The sequence below is a fragment of the Genypterus blacodes genome, unplaced genomic scaffold (assembly GCF_046128005.1).
Source record: "Genypterus blacodes isolate CSIRO-AG114 ecotype Tasmania unplaced genomic scaffold, CSIRO-AGI_Gbla_v1 ptg000156l_1, whole genome shotgun sequence".
NCBI lineage: Eukaryota > Metazoa > Chordata > Actinopteri > Ophidiiformes > Ophidiidae > Genypterus > Genypterus blacodes.
In genome coordinates, this window is record NW_027466957.1 from 11561006 (window position 1) to 11581710 (window position 20705).

General features: G+C 43.8%; 3 protein-coding genes across 10 annotated transcripts; 2 read left to right on the forward strand and 1 right to left on the reverse strand.

Annotated features, from left to right (window-relative positions):
- The first annotated feature begins 660 nt into the window (after nucleotides 1-660).
- Nucleotides 661-12885, forward strand: LOC143012936 (sortilin-like). The gene is made up of 20 exons (XM_076166278.1): nucleotides 661-1299; nucleotides 3226-3285; nucleotides 3437-3510; nucleotides 3613-3715; nucleotides 3859-4020; nucleotides 4415-4488; nucleotides 5451-5500; nucleotides 5604-5731; nucleotides 6278-6422; nucleotides 6549-6704; nucleotides 7219-7325; nucleotides 7457-7559; nucleotides 7655-7826; nucleotides 8035-8225; nucleotides 8337-8526; nucleotides 8887-9003; nucleotides 9507-9615; nucleotides 9705-9817; nucleotides 10273-10402; nucleotides 10628-12885. The coding sequence occupies exons 1-20, from the start codon at nucleotides 1021-1023 to the stop codon at nucleotides 10640-10642; spliced, it is 2478 nt and encodes an 825-aa protein (XP_076022393.1). The 5' UTR covers nucleotides 661-1020; the 3' UTR covers nucleotides 10643-12885.
- ngrn (neugrin, neurite outgrowth associated) lies at nucleotides 12871-14918 on the reverse strand. 2 transcript variants are annotated; one of them, XM_076166280.1, is made up of 4 exons: nucleotides 14808-14918; nucleotides 14312-14596; nucleotides 14105-14215; nucleotides 12871-13978 (listed from the first exon to the last, which is right to left on the reverse strand). In XM_076166280.1, exons 2-4 carry the CDS (start codon nucleotides 14560-14562, stop codon nucleotides 13387-13389), a joined length of 954 nt encoding a protein of 317 aa, XP_076022395.1. In that variant the 5' UTR covers nucleotides 14563-14596; nucleotides 14808-14918; the 3' UTR covers nucleotides 12871-13386. The 2 variants fall into 2 exon arrangements, with proteins under 2 accessions (XP_076022395.1, XP_076022394.1); XM_076166279.1 differs by having other exon boundaries at nucleotides 14312-14599; nucleotides 14808-14912.
- A 485-nt stretch (nucleotides 14919-15403) lies between these two features.
- nfyal (nuclear transcription factor Y, alpha, like) lies at nucleotides 15404-20146 on the forward strand. Of its 7 annotated transcripts, XM_076166933.1 has the most exons (10): nucleotides 15404-15504; nucleotides 16142-16246; nucleotides 16418-16504; nucleotides 17434-17580; nucleotides 17869-18000; nucleotides 18105-18207; nucleotides 18334-18485; nucleotides 19089-19262; nucleotides 19439-19549; nucleotides 19791-20146. In XM_076166933.1, exons 2-10 carry the CDS (start codon nucleotides 16166-16168, stop codon nucleotides 19854-19856), a joined length of 1053 nt encoding a protein of 350 aa, XP_076023048.1. In that variant the 5' UTR covers nucleotides 15404-15504; nucleotides 16142-16165; the 3' UTR covers nucleotides 19857-20146. The 7 variants fall into 7 exon arrangements, with proteins under 7 accessions (XP_076023048.1, XP_076023042.1, XP_076023045.1 ...); XM_076166927.1 differs by lacking the exon at nucleotides 16418-16504 and having other exon boundaries at nucleotides 18075-18207; nucleotides 18334-18503; XM_076166930.1 differs by lacking the exon at nucleotides 16418-16504 and having other exon boundaries at nucleotides 18075-18207.
- Nucleotides 20147-20705: the final 559 nt, after the last annotated feature.

The following is a 20705-nucleotide window of genomic DNA, read 5'->3' on the forward strand; positions in this document are numbered from 1 at the left end:
GTGTGTGAAGTAAATTACAATTTCAAATAAGGTGCAGCACAGATTACATGTGAGGCAGCTGATATAAGCTATGTATCACTACAAAATATCACAGCATATAAAACTATATAGTCACAACCCTTTGCAGGTGATAAAACACCTCAAAACAATGAATCGTGTTTGCACAACGTTTTGTTGTCGTTTTCATCTGTAAACATACAAATGTAGCAAATTATTATCTGCATATAAAATGAAATTATTGTGTGGAGTAAATATAAATATATGGAAAGGGACTACATGAGAAAGGTTTGAAACATGAGCACACATAGAACTAAAACTTTCTTTAATTTACTTATCTTTACAGATATCATTTTGCATTATTATATCTCACAGAACGGCCTTGATTAAACCCATATACGGTGGCTCGTCCACTTCCTTAAAACCATATTAAAGAGCAATTTCACAGCCATTACTATCGATGTTTCGTCATTCTTTATCGTTATTTCTATCGTATGAACAACTGATTTTTACTCCTCAACCTACCTTGACACTGGCTTTGACAGCTAATTGTGCAAGTCTTGTTTTGGCCCGCCTTTCAAAATCGAACCAATCAAAATAGCGATTGAGTGCACAGGAGGAGCCAGCGGACCAATCACAGCAAGTCGTGTTCGCGTAGAGGCGTCGGGACCCGCAGACACAAATTGAGTGATCGGTAAAGTGTATCATGTTGGCGAAGGAGTTACACTGCGAATGATTGGTGTTTAACACCCCGGATAATAACTATATTTGTGTTTTTAATCATTTTTGATCCGACGCTGTACCCTGCTCTTGCGTTGGGATCCAGCTGCAGCTTTGGTCCTGTCCTGTGCCTCCACAGCTTCACAATAGTCGCTGTCAGGACTACAGTGTTTTGTTGATGTCATTGGCAGCAGAGCCGGACCGACCTTCAATTTCTGAGCAAGATTATTAGGATAAAGACTCATTTCGAGCTGTTTGTTATTTGTTTGCTTGCGTGGTTTTTGCGCTGACTTTCGCGGAATAATGGGACTATTGTTGCACTGTGTGGTTCTGTTATCTGCTTCCACTCTCACAGCTGGTTTTGATTTTGAACAGAGATCCGAGTCTCACAGTCGCACGATTTTTGTGAGGAATGTGAAATCTGAAGAGAAAGCTGCCAAAATCGTGAAGAGGTCCCTGCCCGCATGGCTGTCCGGAGCATCAACACACACACACAAGATCCACAGGAGGAGCGCCGAGCTGGGCGACTCATGCAAAGCTCTTCAGGGATACGAAGCCAAGTTAGCCGCCAACACCCACCGTGTAAGTTACCAACCAGCTCAGCTCCTATTACACTTCGCACGTCTCACAATTAAAATGAAACAGCCAGGGAGATGCTGGCTGCGCAGGTGCACGTACACAGAGGCCCGATCAGCTGTCCACTGTGTTTGTACAATCGATACGCTGTGTCCATAATAGAGGACAGGACACGTCAAGTTTCTTTGTTCCTTTGTACCAGGGTTGATTGACAAGTACTGAGCCTGGCACACAGAGAAATGAGCAAAGGGGTGTAATAGTTTTGGTGAAAGCTATTTAATGATGAGGATTTTATCTGACAAGTGACAGGTTTTGCATTTGTCTGTGTGGACATAGGACAAACTAGGCTAATGCGCAGTTGTTATGTACCTTTTGAAATAGTTTCACATTTGCCCTCTCACAGTTTCGCTTCTTCTCAAACACGAGTCAGACTGAAGTGTGTCATGTTGGAATATGGGGTTAAACTTACCAAACAATACCCCCTCCTGCATTAGATACTTCTATGAAGGCTAATATTTTATTTTAATCAACCCTGGGCTCATTCAGTGCCAGCTATATTCACGTGATCTGCCCGGCTTAGACTCTCACCTGTTCTGGAAAATAACAAAAGGCCTCAGGGTGGAACCGGTTGTGATGATGTCATAGTCGGCCTGTTTGGAGGAATTGTCTGGAAAAGGAAATGCTCACAACAGATCAGACTTCAAAGATAACAAAACCTCACCATTACAAATGATATGAGGTACATTATTGTGCTTCTGTCCGTTTGCCTACATTAGAGGTACATCTTGTTGTTCTGGGGCCATTTCTGCTCAGTCATTGATGTCTCTTTATTTTGTGGCGCTGAGAAATAAGAAAAGAGTTCCCCCCCCCCCCCTTGTTAAGTCATACAGAGGATCCCTGAAGCCCTACCAGACCAGGTTACAACCCAAATGTTCTACTAATGGCTATGACCTACATTTCTGTCTTCTCTTCTAGTCCTTTTCTGCATCGCTGAGAGAAAACGGTTTTGTTTCCTGTGTGAATGCTGATAAGGTCTTGGCGATGGTGAATCCTTGTGACTAGCTGTGTGGTAGTTATTTTCTAATTAAAAGCTGCACTTGTTCGTTTGTTGCTGAAAGGGCCGAAACCATTACAGAATCTGTTTGTTTACACCGAAACTACTTTGTCCTTAATGAGCTTACGTTGAAATGCATGAGAGGAGAGCAGAGTGGCTTAATTTGGGATCGCAGATGTTCTTTTCTAGATCTAATCACATTTTACCAACAGCAACTACGCAGTTCTCTTCAAGTAACAAAAGTGAAAGCAATAGGGAGGAAGACATTAGGAGAGGTGTGTCGAGCTTATTTGCTTAGCTCCTCGTTGCCATGTGATATGACTTTGCATTGCAGCCTTTGAATACTTGCTCTTCTGTGATCTAAAGCAGAGGACAGAATTCCTAAAGCCTCGCCGTCATCATTTCCCCTAAAGGTTTCAGCTGCAAAGAGCTGTTTACATCATGAGCTGCATAAAGTGGCCCATGTTTATACAATTTGTAAATATCCACATACTTAAAGAATCAAGGGTCTGTTTATGGGGTTGGAGTGTTATATATGTATTAGACAGCAGATCTGGGTCAGGCAGTGAATGCAGAAGTATTTATGATGCATAATACGGGCGTAATTGTTGCTCAGACTAGATGTTCTGTGTCACTGGATGATAAATGGAATTGGTGTCAAACTGGGGTCAGACTTGAGTGCCGGTGCCTGTGCTGAGACCATGTGGCCTGAAGTCTAGCACTTACAGGGCTCTTGTCTGCTCTGATGAGTGGTGCTTCAAGTACCATGCTCATCCAGGTCGGTAGCTGATAGAACCCTTCAAAGTCATGTAAATGCTGATACTGTATCCTCTTCAAATGTGACTGTGAGTGACATGTTGTCATCCCGTTTTCCTCAGCATGTGTTCAATGACCTGAGTGGCTCGGTGTCGCTGGCCTGGGTCGGAGATAGCTCCGGGGTGAGTGTTTAACATCTTTGTCCTTTAGATTATAGTACATAATGAGTTATATTGATAGTAGTTTTATCATTCTATTCTTTATGAAAATTAAACTTTGCATTTGCTCTCACCAGGATCTCATGCATGGTAATAAATAAACCTTTCTTGGCAGGTCATCCTGGCTTTGACGACATTTCAAGTGCCCTTCTTCATGATAAGACTCGCGCAGTCCAGGCTCTATCGCAGGTACGTTGTGTAATCAGAAAATAAGAACGCATGTAAACATTTTTTTGGTGTCTCTTTTGTATTGATTTGCATTCAATTTGGCTTCACCCTGCTGTCTTCCAGTGAAAACTATGGGAAGACGTTTGAGGATGTGACCAACCTTATCAACAATACCTTCATCAGATCAGAGTTTGGCATTGCCATCAGCCCTGACAACTCTGGGAAGGTGAGACATCCTCAGATCAGATGTTTTGTTGAAAATTCATCAAACGTACCTTCTTATAATGATGCATACACAACTAACTGCACGTGTTTGCTCTTAACTGTTTTCATCGTTCATCCGTGTGAATTTTGCACTCTGTCTTGCAGGTGATCCTGACAGGTGAAGTGTCTGGAAGTCGTGGCTCTCGGATCTTTGTCTCTGGGGACTTTGGACTGAGTTTCACCCCCCGGGACCTGCCCTTCATCCCTCTGATGCAGATCACATACAACCCTCATAATGGCAACGTGCTGGTGGTCATTAGCAACAATGTAAGTCAGCTATAGTGGTGGTGAAGTGTCGGTGAGGTTATGCTTTTGAAAATAACCTTTTTGTATCCTCTGCTCTGGGAAGTGTAGGCTAAACTTTACAGTCCACTTGTGTGTATTTTAGATGAGTAGCAGTACTAAACTGACACAATCTAAAAGGGCGAGCAACCTTTGTTACATCCTGTTGTTAACCCTCAGAGCAGACGCCTCTATCTAACTTCCTTTAAGCGGCGAGCTGTTTCTGGTTAATCATTTGTGTCATGTTTACACAAGGTGCATTCATTCACATGGTCATGTTGTTTACAGGAACCTCTGATAAAACAAAAGGTGCCATTATGGTTAAAATGCAACTTCCTCCTCTAAGTTATGTTGGCTTGTCATGTTTTTCCACCTTCAGAATGAACTGTGGCTGTCTGAGGATTTTGGCTCCAACTGGAAAAAGATTCACAACATGGTGTGTCTTGTGAAATGGTAAGAGATGCCGAGCAGAAATATCATCCAACATTCTCAAACGTCCATGGAATCCATGAGTCTCAGTCGCTCTCCCTCCCAGATAGAAGGAGAGAGCTTTGCTGGATCTGTTAGTCATATAAATTCCTCCTGCAAGCATGTTTATCACGTTTGTTGGATGTCTGGGAATATTTTCTTCTCTTTACACAAAACGATAGGAGATTATTAACAAAAATAATCTTTAGCCATGTTTTGACTTTTTTTTAGAGTTGTGCTTGAGTTGCTGATTAGTTTAGCTTGATGATTGGCCTGATATCAGATAAACAGTCTTGCCATTGGTGACATTTTGTGACCAAGCCCTTAGCTGTGCTATTCTTGTTTTGGAGGCGTTTCCTCGTATGCATCCTGGAATGGCGTTACTCTAAATTCTTGTTTAGCTGTTAAGCAGTTAAGGGCGAAGACAACATTACCTTATCATCCCCCAAATATGCAGGAAAATGTGCCAATATTTGACCAGAGCAGGAGTTTGCTCAAGTGAAAACACTAAAGTACATATTTGTCAAGGGCAGGGATGAATGCTGTGATCCAAACAAAGGGGGGTGAATATCAAAGCAAAGCCTCGGCGGCTTTCTAGAACATTTGTCTGTAGGTGGCAGTGTGAAGAGATGTCATGAAGCAGAAACACCTCCAACCTATTTTTTTTTTTTACTTACAAACATGATTCAGCTCCACTCTTATAATACAGCAATCGCGCGCGTGTGTGTGTGTGTGTGTGTGTGTGTGTGTGTGTGTGTGTGTGTGTGTGTGTGTGTGTGTGTGTGTGTGTGTGTGTGTGTGTGTGTGTGTGTGTGTGTGTGTGTGTGTGTGTGTGTGTGTGTGTGTGTGTGTGTGTGTGTGTGTGTGTGTGTGTGTGTGTGTGTGTGTGTGTGTGTGTTCTCTCTCTCTCCATCCTGACGTCTCGGCTATTTCCTCTCTGATTTCAGGGCAAAGGAAAACACTCTCTTCTTTTCCACCAACCTGAATGGATCCTGTAGTAAGCGCCCTCCCCCCCCCGAACCCCTCATCAAGCAAAACATCCAATACAAATGACCGTTTAAAGTATTTATCTTTACATTTATCCATTATTTGTGTTGCAGTTGACCGGGGAATGCTGGCGTTGAGAAGGACATCAGACTATGGAAAAACCATCCAAACCGTGGCCAGTAAGATCTTCTCCTTTGTTGTGGAAGAACGCTTCCTCTTCGCCTCTGTTATGACAGGCAAGGTCAGTATGAGTGCAAACCACCGGCAGATGTAGAAACACGATCAGGTGTTCGGAGACAAAATATTGATTGTTTAGACCGGCGTGAAAGAAAAAGCTTCTGTTGGCTTGTTTGAAACACAGTGTATGCTTTTCATGAGAGTGGATCATGTGGGGAATATCTTTAAATAGCGGTTTATTGAAACAAATGTGAATAAATGAGGGAAGTAGCACAATATGTCATCCATATTATAGTGACTGATGGTGAAACAGTTTAAGAAAATCACTATCATGATAGCAGCATATTGTTTGTCCCGCAGTATGGATCACATTTGATCAAAGTTTGTATGTATGAGTGAATGGTCGTGATGACCCTCATGTGTACCTGTTACACTCAGCACAGCGCTCAGGACAAACAGTGTGTGTTTGCCTCCTAAGTCCTCTTGGATATGTATATGTATGGAAATTTGCTCTGGCACATTTGGATGAAGGTCGTGAAACTTCAAACATGACCTTATCCTCTCCTTGCTCACTGTTTCTTTCTCTCTCGTTCTCTCCCCCCCTCTGCAGGGCACTATGAGGATGATCCATGTGTCAGGGGACATGGGGGAGGTATGGAACATGGCCCAGCTGCCCCCTGTTGGTCACGAACAGTTCTACTCCATCCTGGCAGCAAATGATGAGATGGTCTTCATGCACGTCGATGAGCCAGGAGGTCAGACAGAAAATTCACGATTTTAAGTAACAATAATAACATTTAAGAGTGGAGAAGAATCATGTCTGTCTGTCTTTTATGCACGTGGAAACCAGCGTGATTTATATCTTATGTTGATGTCCATAGATACAGGATTCGGTACCCTTTACGTATCAGACGACCGAGGCACGGTGTTCTCCAAGTCGTTGGAGCGCCACCTTTATACCACCACAGGGGGCGATACCGACTTCACCAACGTCACATCCCTGCGGGGAGTGTTCATAACCAGCGTCCTGGCTGCAGGTACTGTAGCTCCATTACCATGGGCTTTGGCATAGGAGCACATAGCGACATGTGGCAAACTGCAAATTCCTCCAGCAACTCACACAGACACACGCACACAAACAACCACACTCGTTCGAGTTTTCCATGTTGTAATGGAGGAGGGGTGTTAGATAAATATTTCATTAGTTTCTCCGTGTCAGATTTGTTGTCCGTCTGAAGGAGTTGGCTGTCACTTCACCAGCTACAAGTGAACTCCATCACGTGTTCACACATTTCCTCTCACTGTGTCGTCTCCTTACATTTGTTTTCTTTCATTTTGAACTATTACATTCTCCTCTAGAGAATCATTCTGTAGTCCCAGGATTATTGTCAGTGCAGAAAAGGCCTGAACTTTGTCTTCTTAAATGTAGCTTCCTGTGATTCTCAGGTCACTGAGTTTTAATTGTTTGCACTGCTCCTGCTCCTCGATTAGAGCCTCAGCCGAACACCTGAGCCGGAGTGTGAATGTGAGCCTTTGTGTTTCCTGTTCCAGATAACTCTGTGCAGTCCATGGTGTCCTTTGACCAGGGAGGGGAGTGGCGTCCGTTGCGACAGCCTGCCAACACCAAGTGTGACGCTACAGCCAAAGACCCAGAGAAGGTGAAGAGACGAGATGTGTTTGGAATGAGGATGGAAACTTGTCATGACAGAAACTTTGTATAGGACTAGTATTCTCCAAAACACAGCGTTACGTGTTGGTCCCCTTATGCTGGTTGTGTTTGTGTCTACAGTGCAGCCTCCACATCCACGCAGCCTACAGCATCTCCATGATGCTCAACATCCCTATGCTGCCGCTGAGTGAACCCAACGCCGTAGGTCTCATCTTGGCTCATGGTAACTCACTTCACACCTTCATACAGTATCGTACAAATATCAGTTTTGTCTGCGGTTAATACGGAGGATTCATATTTCTTCATCCGTCCCATCAGGAAGTGTTGGTGATGCCATTTCGGTGATGAAACCTGACGTGTACGTCTCTGACGATGGGGGTTACACGTGGATGAAGGCGCTCAGCGGACCCCATCACTATGCTATCCTGGACTCCGGAGGCCTGCTGGTGGCTGTGGAGCACAACAAGAATGAAGCTATCAACCAGATCAAGTGAGTGACGGTGAACAGAACAAAACAGGACAGTTTGTGGAGGAACTTGAACACAAAATGTCACACTTTTGATTTTGATTGGTTGGAGGGTGTGTGTTATTTTCATGCAGCCTTTACTTTCACTTTTAACCCAAAGATCCAAAGATCACTGAGTTATGCTTGGTATCCTGCTCCAAGTTGATGATACATTTCTTTTTTCACTCGTCAGGTTTTCCACTGATGAAGGACAGTGTTGGGGTGTGTACAACTTCACTGAAGAGCCCATGTTCTTCACGGGCTTGGCGTCTGAGCCGGGCGCCCGTTCCATGAACCTCAGCATCTGGGGATACAGAGACGCCTTCCTCAACCAGAACTGGGTCTCCGTCACGATTGACTTCAGAGAGCTCCTCACCCGAGACTGTGAGTGATCCGATTGTTGCCTACAAGAATCTGATCGCAATGTTAATCTGTTAACCGGAATATCACTGTTTTTACATTTGCAAATAAAGTTGAATACATGCATTTCCTTAGGTGATGACAACGACTATGTGCAGTGGCTGGCCCACTCTAATGACATGAGCGACCCCAAGGATGGCTGCATTCTGGGCTACAAAGAGAAATTCCTGCGTCTGAGGAAGGACTCGGTTTGCTGGAACGGACGAAACTACAGGGTCAACACCCAACCGACCCCCTGCCAGTGTACCTTTGACGACTTCCTGTGGTAAGATTGAAGCCTGCACGCACTCGATGTCAAATCCATCAACTTCACCAAAAATAGCAGAACAATTTAGCTTTTAAACCCTAGTGGACTTCTCTGCTGGTCATGTGAAGAGCTCTTTAGAGGATCCGCAAATATCCTGCAGTTAGCCAAAGCACCGCTGATTGGATGAAATTGCTGTTTTAAGTAAAATCGTCTACAATCTACAATCAACTTAGGTACAATACAATGTGGCTACATCCAGATATGATTAAAGAGACTTTAAGATTTTGGTTCCATACAATTGGCTGGTTTGCCTTTAATGTATCTTGTAGTTTCCACATTTCTTAGCATCCCGTCCTGGCTTCCTCTGACTCTTTGCAGTGATTTTGGATACTACCGAAAGGAGAACAGCTCAGAATGCGTGGAGCAGCCGGACCTGAAAGGAAAAGTGCTGGAGTTCTGTCTGCACGGCAAGGAGGAGCTGCTGCAGACCAGCGGGTAAGGATCCAGCTCCGTCCTGTAAAAGGCTCTCTGAGTCAGCGCTCAGTGGTTTGTTTGTTTGTTTCACAGGCAACGTGTGCCACAAGACATCAGCTGTTAAGGTGTGGGAGTGAATGTGTTTATCCGATTCACAATGGACCAGTAAAACAGATGCTTTCAGTAGCAACCATGGCACCAACCTGCAGGACATCATCACTACCACAGTTTACAGCAGCGATGGAGAGTTGTGTACTGTTGTGACTGAAAGAGGAAGTAATGCTCATACAGTGAGAAGTCAGAAGAAGTAGAATAGCGATAGGGATGAGGATAGGTGAATGTTCAGACGTGCAAACACATTTGTAGTTTTTGGTGTTTCCATCCTAAGACTGCCACTGGTGGCGTCTCTGGTTGATCTCTTAAGGGATTGAAGGCTAAATCTGTTTTGGAAGATTTATCTGTTGATATCAGGCGCAAACCTCCCCAACATTAAACAAAAAACACAATGTTCTCTTGGTCTACAGCTACAGGAAAATCCCTGGAGATAAATGTGAGGGTGGCAACATGCCGGAGCGCAAAGAGATCGACCTCAGCAAGAGGTGTGTCAGCGACCTGCTGGGCCCCGAGCTGCTGGTCAGTACCTGCTGAGACGGCTGGAACCTCTTTTTTGGTGCACATGGAGTTGTATTTATTGTCGTCTGTTCATTCTTGTTGTTTTCCAGGTGGACACTCATACCTCCAAGTCTGTGCCAATCGTGGTGACGGTCATCATCGTCATGCTGCTGAGCATTGCAGCAGGCGTCCTCTTCATCAAGAAGTATGTCTGTGGCGGCAGGTCAGTGGAACTCTTCCATCGTGTCTGAGGTCACAGCTTAAACATATCTGCACAAGAAGGCTAGTGGTAATGTTTGAGGGTTGATTGATTTATTCTAAGCCATTTGTACCAAGCAAAATGTGTACTTTTTTGTGGAGGTCATGTAAATCCTGAGTAGTTCCACACATCGACGGCTTTCATTTGAGAAAGCAATTTCCAGAGGTACCAGGCACACAAACTAGGCCAACTTGCAAAGATTATTTCCTCCTTGGCCTCGTTCCACCTCTTCCCCAAACACAAAGAAGACTTTAGGTGAAATCCAGTTTGCTTCAGATGATGGCATCACATACCAAAACTACTCTCAGTTGGAGCTTTCTATGTTAGGCTCAGAATCAAACCTTGTGCAAATGAAATGCACTACGTGATTATTGTTTTTGTTGCGTTGGGATTGACAGTGTTTTGAACGTGTCCTGCAGGTTCTTGGTCCACAGGTACTCGGTGCTGCAGCAGCACGTGGAGGACAACGCTGTTGAAGGTGTGGACGAACCACTGGAGGTCAACCACACTCAAAATGGCAAGAGGGACTTCCATGACGATTCAGATGAGGTACAGTGAACTGATGGAGTTAAAAAGAGAAACTGAAAGGGGCAGTGACTATGTAATTATACATTTGGCAGGCTCATTACTGACTAAATGTTGGAACAAAGGAATCATCACCTCAGGAGTGAGCCAGTGAACCTGTTCTCTCTCTCTCTGTTTGCTCTCCTGGGTTTGCTCTTGCTTCAGTTGTTCAGTTGTGTGTTTTCTCTATCTCTCCCTCTCTGTATACAGGACCTGCTGGAGTAGCAGGCTCAACCCTGCCCTCCAGCCTAGCAACAGGTTTCCCAGTCCCACCGGCGACTGGCTGCTGTGGCCGTCGGCTCTTTTGTCTCCAGCTACTCTCTTCCTTTCACCTTCTAGCGTGAACTTTGACCTCCGCCAGCAGACGACTCCTGCGAGTCTGCGTCACTCCGCTGTCATCGCTGAGGTACCTTAATGAATGTACAGAGGCTCCCACTGGGGACCAAACGCCGTGGTGGAGGAGAACAGAGGAGAAGGAGGTCTCGCAGTGCTTCAGTAGTTGATTCTGTTGATGTTTAAGTTTGAATTTCCGGGTTAATTTTGTTTTTAGGGATTTCAGGACTGATTGAGTCCTTTTAACTGCTGATAGAAGCCGTGATGGATTTGTGTTTTGAAGCAGAGTAATATTAACACACCCTCACTGCATTACGGGTTCTTCCTTTCTCATCTCCTGGGGCGCTCTTGGGAATAACAACTCACTGCTGTCGAGACCAAGTGTTCTTTGGTTCACGCACTCGTGTACATAAACTTGTTATTCTTTGCCATTTTTTGATGTGATATTGATTGGGTACGTGTAAATAAGTTTGCTGTCGGTTGCTGTGGCTCGGTTATTAACTCAACCAAACCACTCTGGAGTCTTAATCCCTCCTTTAGCAAAGTATTGGTTTAAGAGGAGTTGAAGGTTTTGATCCTCTTCCTCCTCTCTGATTGAAAGTCCACACTTAAGACTGTAACTGGGTTGAAAACGTGCTCACCCTTTTTATTCCGCAGCACAGGTTTGAAATCTGCGGTCTCAAAGTAATAAGAAGCAAGTGGAAACGACCATTTGTATCACGTTTGATAGCAATAACTTGTTTAGATACAGTATGTGTTCCGTGCATGTTTAATCTTTTTCTTGGCAAACGTACGATCACTCCACTTGGTGAATGCAGAGCTTACCTGCGGTTACTGCTAATCAATATGAAGGATGTAGAGGTGTGTCTGTTTGTAAATTGTATTTTGTGGCGAAACTGAAGCACAAGTTCATTTTTAATAATGCTCAGAGTTGGTAGTTTTAACATTTTACCTAAATGTGATCTCTCTCTAATGATTAATGTCAGAAAAGCAGTAATCGTTGGCGTCAACTCATTTTGTCGCGTTTTTAATTATTTGAGCAGCTTTTGTACTAATAGTGAACTTTTCAGCGGATGGTATTTAACAAATAGGCAAAATGACACGTGGCTCAAAGAGTTTCCACAAAGACAACAAATGAATAGTTTGATAGCAAATATCCGGAATATTTTTCTACAACAGATTTCTGCGGTGTCATTTTTACAACAGACACACCAGGGGCAACGACAAAAGCAATGGAATCAATGCTGGCATGTTAGAAGAGTTACACTTTGTATAAGTTGATAACACAATGAGACTTGTTTTGGTTGGGGGCGAGGATTCGACGAGTACGAGATGAGACAAATTCTTCTAAAAATAACGGTTATGTAAGCTTCTAAATGTGACGTCTTTGACAAATAGTCGCCCTGTTAATATTAAATACGCTGCCAGTTTGTTTTGACAGCAGATTCATCTCGTCTGCCTCGTATCAAGTCTTACAGGGGAGGTTTGTTTTCCCTCCTCGCAAACATTCCCCGGCCTCTCATTGTGTCTTTGTCTTGTGTTAAATACATCGCTTTGGTATTAGTTTAATTTATTTGTGACAAGAAAGTTCAGAGTGCAGTAAATGTGCTTAGTTGATAGTCGTGGTTATTACAAAGTGCCTGTGTGAGGATACGATGTGAGCATTATTTATATCAACTAACGCTTTACCTGTTTTTTTGTCAGATAAGCTGAAGTTGCACCTGTTGCACAATTAAAGGAAATCTGTGTGTTTCATCCAAGCTCCCATTGATCTCGACTGCATGTTGATTTTTACAATAATGCTTTTTAAATTGGCAGGACTTCATTAAGAAACTGCTGCGAGGATAAGCTTCAAAACGCTTAAAAGAGTGAATACAGGGTTATGTAGCTGCTATACACTGACAGGGGAGACACTTGATCAATTCTTATTTAATGAAGGTTTGTTGCATTTTAGTGGCGGTAACACGTTTTTCTTACAGTTTGAAGTGCTGTAAAAAAATTTCAAAAAAAAGTCAGAAGTCATTTTGATGGTTCTGTAAATATCCAATGTCACATCTTTGTATCTGCATCATTTCTCTCTTCTGTATATTTGAGGCAGTTTGCTTTGGGTTTACCAATAAATTAATGTTCCTTTATTTGTCAGACTTGTTTGTGACTCTGGGCTCGGCGGATTAAGCAGCACAAAACTGGCGGTTTGTTTACTTAGTAGATCCTGTGAGTCTGGGAAAATCCCATTGTTTATGAAGTGCTTATTTGCTCACATGCATTCCGTTTGTTGGATATTTGACTCTAAAAATGAGAAAACACATTTAGGTAGAATATATGGAGAAGAAAAGACCAAAGTATGGATTTCTATTCCATGATTTGTTTCTACTTTATGAAATTGCATTAACATTTTAAATCCAAGTTGCATCTCCTTACATCTCCATCCGTTCTAAATGTAATTCCTGAAGTTTCGAAATACAAGTATGAATACAGACATGATTTAACAAATGGCACCAAAAGTACATTCATAAGTCTAGACAAACAAAACTGAATGCAACATCTTTCATTTGATGCCAGTAGAGCAAACAGACGGTGATCAGAGTATCGTCCTCCTCACACAGGCTCCTGCTCCTGGTCAACATGACATGTCCTCAGATTCTATACAAAAAGTTTCCCTCTGTATCAAAGAAATCATTCCCAACTTGCACTGCAGGAGACGGCTTTGGCGTGACCAAAAACTCCTCCAGTTCCTCCTCTGTAAACACTTGTCCATCCCAGCTCTCCTCCTCTTCCTCCTCCTCTGGAGCACTGGGGCTGCTGCTGCTGTTGCCCTCTGCTGTTGCCGTCATTGCCACTGAGATGTGTTTGTTTGTATCAGCAGGTAAGTGAGAGGGCAGCATGGGAACGCGGCCCCGGCTACTGACCAAAGCTCCTGAGTCTTTGCCTTTGAGCATCAGAGTCTGTCCAGCCACAGCGACCTCTGCACTGTCTTTACTCCCAGCGGGCAGCATGGCTTGTGTTGAGCTCCCAGTCAGCCTCAGTCTGTCCTTCCCTGGCCCTGCACCTGAAGGCAGAGCCTGCTGTCCCAGTTCAGTCATTACTTTAGCATCCTGCTGGGCTTTTCTTTGTGGAGCCGGGGTGAATTTACTCTTCAACACTCTCAGGATGACATCAGGGCTGACAGAGAAGCCCTCAGCCAGACGCTCTACTGTCCACTCCTCTGGCTGCTCTTGCTTCAGATACCTGGAATTATTTCATATCCATTAATGGTGAAGCCGTAGCACTTATCGCTCATTCAAACAATCACATATTGATAGAGGGAACAGTTAACGCAGAAATGTTTCACTCCTGCAAAGCAGATCTCCTCACTTGATCTGTTCAATAGCATCCCAGGTTAACTTCCTATGTGGAGCTCCTGGAGGAGTCATCTTCCTCTTCAGTATATGATATTTCAGTGTCTTCTGCTTCTTTTTCCCCTCACTGGAAAACATGATATGATTACATTCACATGAAACAGCTCATCTTGTTCAGAGATATTGTTTACATTGTGTAATTACAGCTGCTGCTTCTTCTTACTCAAACAAAGCCTGGAGCTTGTCCTCTACTTCCTCCTCGTCCTCCTCACCCTCCATTTTAAGCTCGTCCTCTGCCCAGTCACGGCTGTCTCTTGATGCTCGCCTTGAGGCTTTTTGCACATGGTCCCCTGCCACCCAAGCTTTGCTGGCATCCCTGCTTGCAAAACGAAAGCTCTTTGCACAAGCTGTGGGCACTGCTGACAGAGATCCAAGCCTGGAGAGCAGGGAGAGCAGCTGGAGGGGCCTGGCCATGCTGGAGGATCAATGCCCTAAACACTCAGCACGCCTACTTATTGAAAGAAAATATAATTAGTGTACTATTAAAAAAAAGACTGACAGAAAATAAAGGACACTCTACCATCAAAATCACAGGCACCAAATTTAAGCTGCATGTTGTGATACTCAGCAGTATTTGCGAAATAAACGAAGTCCGCACTTTAAACAGGTAAATAGATTATAATTTACCAATGTTGATATGTTTAATAACTTTGACTTACAGTTTTTAAAGGAGAATCCTCTTCCAAACCTTATCATTTACCCTCTAGGAGTAACTCGTGGATGTACTTCCTTAAACATGCTGCAGCGTGAATTTTGGAGCAACGAAACGACACTGCCACGTACGGGTGTGGAGGTGTAATGTAGCGTATATGTGTGATTGTCATATACGGGTTGTAGATTTTAATGTCTCGATTGAGTGTAAATTGTACCAATAAATGAATCAGAGCACTTTTACACATGCTTGTCGTGATTTTAACAAACAGACATTAACTCTGCAACATTATATAGAAAATAATCCGAGTAGCATATACATCGAAATTGCAAAATAAAATAAATAAATAAAATAAATAAAGGTAAGAAAACAAACATAACATAGAAAAATAATTAAAGGGACTTAAGTGTTATACAAATACATGGTATATATATTTATTTTCTTGGTTTGTTCAATCAATCTGAATGCGCGTTTATTTTTTAAGAAATACAAAACGTGTAAATGGCGACCCCTGCCGTGTCTTTCGCGTACCTGCACCGACGTTGTTGCCGTTCATGCATGACGCAGCTTTTTTTGACGCAGCCTCGAGCCTCCTCCCAGGCGTCGTTGTTTCATTTGCGCCATTTTGTCCGCTCACTTTGGTGATTGGGCTTTAGCGAGCTGTACTAGAGCCAATCAGAGGGAAAACGGACAGCGGAGGCACGGTAAGGGAGACCCGATTGAATCCATTGGTAGTTGTCAACACGGATTGGTTTGTCATGGACCAACCAAATTACTAACCTTAGTTAATGCAAAAAACGAATGGCAGTTTGATTTCGACCGCTTCGTCCCGGCCGGGAGCCCGTAAATAACCTCATGTTAGCTCCGCTGGCTGTTGTGAGGAAACATGATCACTGCTGGCCGAGGAGCCCTTGCTAGCAAGCGTAGCGAAAGTCTGCTCTCAAACAAAGGGATAGCTGATCATGCTAACGAGTAGCGAGCAGTGGATGTTCTCTAATAAACTGCTATCGTATCCTCAGCAACAGCGCGCCTAGAGTTACCGATGCACATGTTGGGCTAATTACCCTAGCCGATTACCAGTAAGCTACATATTTGTGCTTTTACCAAGATAAAATATTTGCTAACTAACGAGTGCTAACCAGCCTCGTTGGCACTAATATCGTGCAAACACAACAACATCCATCGGGACGCTAACAGCTGACCTAATATTCAGCATTTTAAGCAGACAAATGCAAGCGTGGCCAAGGAACAATAAGACAACAAAGGTGTCCTAATTTCCCGTGGACGGCTGTGGAATAGTGTTGATGTTTTGCTCCTCGCTAACATTTCTTTTGTCTTAAGGGAGGACTGTGACACTAGAGAGCGATGGAGCAGTACACGACTGCAACCACTACAACTGGAGAGCAGATAGTTGTGCAGACTTCCAATGGACAGATTCAACAACAGGTGAAAGCACAATTGGGGATACAACAATGTTTGTCTAACCGTTGAGTTATGTTTTTGTTGCAGAGCAGACACAGGTTCTGCTGTAGGGTCACCCGTATTAGGTATCCAGAATTAAACAGGCCGTATCCGGCTCCATGTTCCTGAGACTATTTTGTCCTGCCTTGTCTGCAGACACAGGGCACAGTGACCGCTGTGCAGCTGCAAACAGAGGCGCCAGTGGCGACGGCCTCAGGCCAGCAGGTGCAGACACTCCAGGTAGTGGTGTCACCGCCGCCCTGTGTCGGTGTCATGACAGTGACCGGTGCCTATGAGTTTGCATGCTACAGCCGTGACCTCTGACCCATTCCAGTGCTGTTGGAGTCATCCTCTCTCCCCTAGCATGCCCCACAGCTGCCTGAATTGCATGTCATTGACTCAGCACATTGTGTGTCGTGTTCCAGCCTAGGGTTTCTGCTTGTGCATTTGTGATTGTCAATAAGGTGATGTTTAATAAGCCAGCAGTGCTCTCTATGATAAGGGGACAGCTTGGTTCCATGGTGGTGTTCTTGCTAAGCTGAAGAGCCAGATAGGGTTCATCACTGAGTGTTGTACATGGATCCATAGCAATTCTTGCCATGCTGTTACTCATCTGGCTAAATCTCTTACTGGCTCATTGCAAAATGTCGCGGGGTGCCTTCCCTCCGGCATTTTGTACTCCTCTTCCCTTGGCACTTTGGATTGCTGCCATGTGCCGTCATAAATGGTATCAATTGCAGTAACCGACTCACCCCTGGATGCTACAGATAAGTCATCAGTGTCTGTGTGGTTGCACACTTGCATGCCAACTAGTTTGCTCAGTGTTGCACATTGTCTATTGTGTATTTTTATACAACTTCACATCAGATGAATTTCAGACAACCTCTTGATTCCTCCACAATATTCCAATAGATGGATAATGAATGAACACAAAAGTACTGATTTAGAGACATCATAGCAGTACAGGTGTGCTATGTGACCAGAAGTTTACTTTCATGCTTGCTTACTCCTAAACAGAAGGAATGATTCAAATTCATCAGACGCCATTAACCATGCTGTTTTCTTACTGATGTTTCTGACATCATTTGCATTCAGTCCTGTAATTCATCGCTCTATTCAGTATTAAGTAACATGCTTTCAGTGCATTTGTAACTCATGTTGTATCTCTGTAGGTCCAGGGACAGCCTCTGATGGTCCAAGTGAGCGGTGGGCAGCTCATCACGTCGTCAGGGCAACCCATCATGGTGCAGGCCATGTCGGGCGGTCAGGGCCAGACCATAATGCAGGTCCCTGTTTCTGCTGCCCAAGGACTCCAGCAGGTGATGCATATGGCTTAGTTACTATCAGTAGTCGAGCTTTACTCCATCATCGGGTTGTATTGTTGAATGTTATTTGAAGTTTTGAAGGATGGATTTAATGTTTCATTCTGTTAAGTCTGGAATCAGCTAATTCTTATTTTTTTAGTTCCAGTACAGTTCCAGTTCCCTTATTGTATATTTACATCATGTCAGACGCTTTTTATTTTTTAAATAAAATCTTTTTCAGAAGGTTGCATGTGTTCAATGGCCAGATGATTTGATGTGCCTTTTTCTTTTTCTTGTGTGCAGATCCAGCTGGTGCAGCCTGGTCAGATCCAGCTGCAGGGTGGTCAAACCCTCCAGCTGCAGGGTCAACAAGGTCAGCCCCAGCAGATCATCATCCAACAACCACAGACAGCCATCACTGCCGGGCAAAACCAGGTGCTAAATTAGGACAAATCTTGTTTGTCGAGTTCGGAGTGAGAAATTAAGAATCGCTTTCATTGAATCATCAGTGTCCTCTCTCTTCATTTGTGGTCCCCCAGGGACAGCAGATCAGCGTGCAGGGCCAGCAGGTGGCCCAGACAGCTGACGGGCAGACCATCGTCTACCAGCCCGTCAACGCAGATGGCACCGTCCTGCAGCAGGGTATGATCCCTTTATGAAAAATATCCTCCCATTTGTCACTTACATTTTAGTCTTTCAAAAAATCAGCACTGTGGGAATACATTTTGGAATAAACATTGGGATGATGATGGCGATCTGTGTTGATAGGAATGATCACGATTCCAGCCTCTAGCCTGGCAGGTGCCCAGATCGTACAGGCAGGGGGTGCAAACACCAACACCACCAACAGCGGACAAGGCACTGTGACCGTAACCCTGCCTGTCTCCGGAAATATGGTCAATGCAGGTGGAATGGTCATGGTAAGACCTTGTGCAGAGGTACACAGCATCCTTTTACCATCTTTTATCTCACACTAGGGTGTGCAGTTTGGTGGTGGTTAGGGAAATTGTAAGAACACCATATCAATCTTAACATTCATCTTATTTTGCTAACAACCAGCACCACTTATTTGTAGCGAATGGTTTGTGCACTGTACTGCTACTTTTATACTTATCTGAAACTAACCAGACACTCTTTTTGTATTCAGTGTGTAACTGCAAATGTATAGAAATGTATTTTTGCCATGTCAGACTGATGATTCAACTTGTATACATTTGTCTGCAGATTTGATTTGATACTAATGGCTTTGGATGAATTTGATTGCTTCGATCACAAACTTCATTCAAAAATCTTAACTTTCTATTTAGGTTTAATGACGATGTCATTTGGGGAGCAAATTGTGACTTTGAAAATGAATTCTACACTATATCAATACGGGGAAAATCCATTCTCATCGCTGTGACGTTTTCAACCGCATACACAATACCTACTCATCCGTGTCAGAATATACAGTTGTTTACACTTTATTTCCCAGCTAGGTCTCCTAAGCGCTCTGTGTCTATATGCGTCTCCCTGTCCTTCAGATGGTGCCAGGTGGTGGTGGAGTGTCCACGATGCAGCGTATCCCCCTACCAGGGGCTGAGATGCTGGAGGAGGAGCCTCTGTATGTCAATGCCAAGCAGTACCACCGAATCTTGAAACGAAGACAGGCCCGAGCCAAGCTGGAAGCCGAGGGCAAGATCCCAAAAGAGAGGAGGGTAAGACACCGTGGGCAGTGGTTGAATTTTGAATGGAAATCATTTTGAAACAGGATTTTGGGGTATCTACTTTCAACTACTCAGCAAACTTGAACAAGCCTTATATTTTTTACAACCAGTGTTGGCACCATTGATGTTATGTTTATGCCCAGTTGACCGTATTTTCTCAATCCCAGAAATACCTACACGAGTCTCGCCACCGTCACGCCATGCAGCGTAAGCGAGGAGATGGAGGACGTTTCTTTTCACCTAAGGAGAAGGAGGAAATGGCTCTGGCGCTGGCACAGGTAAGAAGCTGCACGTGATTTAACTGTAGTCCATGTTTGGGGGGGATGTTACCTGTAGCAATCAAACTACAGATCCTCAAGCATGGACAAGTGTCATTCTCTCAGCAAATAATTTAAACTAAATCTTCTTGTTGATATTTTGTGAGAAAAAGCGTCACTGGAATGGGAGATACTGTAGCTGTTGTTGGAATGAAACTTATGTCCTCCTCACTGGATCTTTTTTTGCTTCTCTTTCACTCAGCAACAGCAGGAGGTCGCCCAGGCAGCAGCAGATGATACGGTGGCTCAGATGATCCGAGTCTCGTAGCATCCTCGCTGCATCATAACCTCTACTCCTGTGTAGATCAATCTGTGAACTACTGTGAACTACACTCTGGCTGAGACTCTTCGCCCCCGTCAACCCATCTGTCACATCCCCTCATCTCACTTGTACCCCCTCCTGACCCAGTCTTAGGCATGCTTTCCTCCATTCTATCCCTCTCCACACCTACACTGGTCTTCCAGGGAGCCATTAGGCCACTGAGCCTTTGGACCACTCTGACACTTGCCTGCTCAAGCTGATCTGATCAGTCGCTTAGGAGCAGATTTTCATATGGATTTGTTTGCACAAAAATTAACCATAAAGTTGTGAGGAACCAGGGCTTTTCACACTGAGTCACCCTGTTGTTTTAAATATTTTGGTAAATGGTACAACCCTTCAGAATCTTGATAATATTTGACATAGCTACATGTGAAAATGGAGTTGAAGGTACATTTGTGCCCCGTATTGTTTTTTCTATTATATTTCAATTTTCAGCCATTATGCTGTTGAGGGGTTTTGTAAAGTCCAGCCCAAAGACTGAAATGTGATGCTGACATGAAGATGTACAGATTGTTCCTCCCCGGTGTGTGTATTGACAATACTAAATATCGCCTCTTCTCCGGTCTGTTTTATATTATCTCACTCATGGTAAGAATTAATGTTTGTAGAAAAATTATTGATTCATGTTTCTTCACATACTATCCACGTAGTTAATTATTCACTGTCGATTGATGAGGGGTTTGTGGTGTTTTACTTTTTTTATTGTATATCATTTTTTACACATCAGATGCAGTCTTGCATTGTTATTTTTTTTAAGAATATAAAAAATGTTGGGACATGGAATTCATGAAAGTG

Coding starts and splice junctions, on each gene's coding strand:
- LOC143012936 (XM_076166278.1), top strand. CDS start 1,021: ATGGGACTATTGTTGCACTGTGTGGTTCTGTTATCTGCTTCCACTCTC. Junction 7,326..7,456: donor CAGCCAAAGACCCAGAGAAG/GTGAAGAGACGA, acceptor TTGTGTCTACAG/TGCAGCCTCCACATCCACGC. Junction 8,226..8,336: donor AGAGCTCCTCACCCGAGACT/GTGAGTGATCCG, acceptor GCATTTCCTTAG/GTGATGACAACGACTATGTG.
- ngrn (XM_076166280.1), bottom strand. CDS start 14,562: ATGGCCAGGCCCCTCCAGCTGCTCTCCCTGCTCTCCAGGCTTGGATCT. Junction 14,216..14,311: donor AAGCTCCAGGCTTTGTTTGA/GTAAGAAGAAGC, acceptor CATGTTTTCCAG/TGAGGGGAAAAAGAAGCAGA. Junction 13,979..14,104: donor GATGCTATTGAACAGATCAA/GTGAGGAGATCT, acceptor AAATAATTCCAG/GTATCTGAAGCAAGAGCAGC.
- nfyal (XM_076166933.1), top strand. CDS start 16,166: ATGGAGCAGTACACGACTGCAACCACTACAACTGGAGAGCAGATAGTT. Junction 16,247..16,417: donor ATGGACAGATTCAACAACAG/GTGAAAGCACAA, acceptor CCTTGTCTGCAG/ACACAGGGCACAGTGACCGC. Junction 18,001..18,104: donor TCACTGCCGGGCAAAACCAG/GTGCTAAATTAG, acceptor GTGGTCCCCCAG/GGACAGCAGATCAGCGTGCA.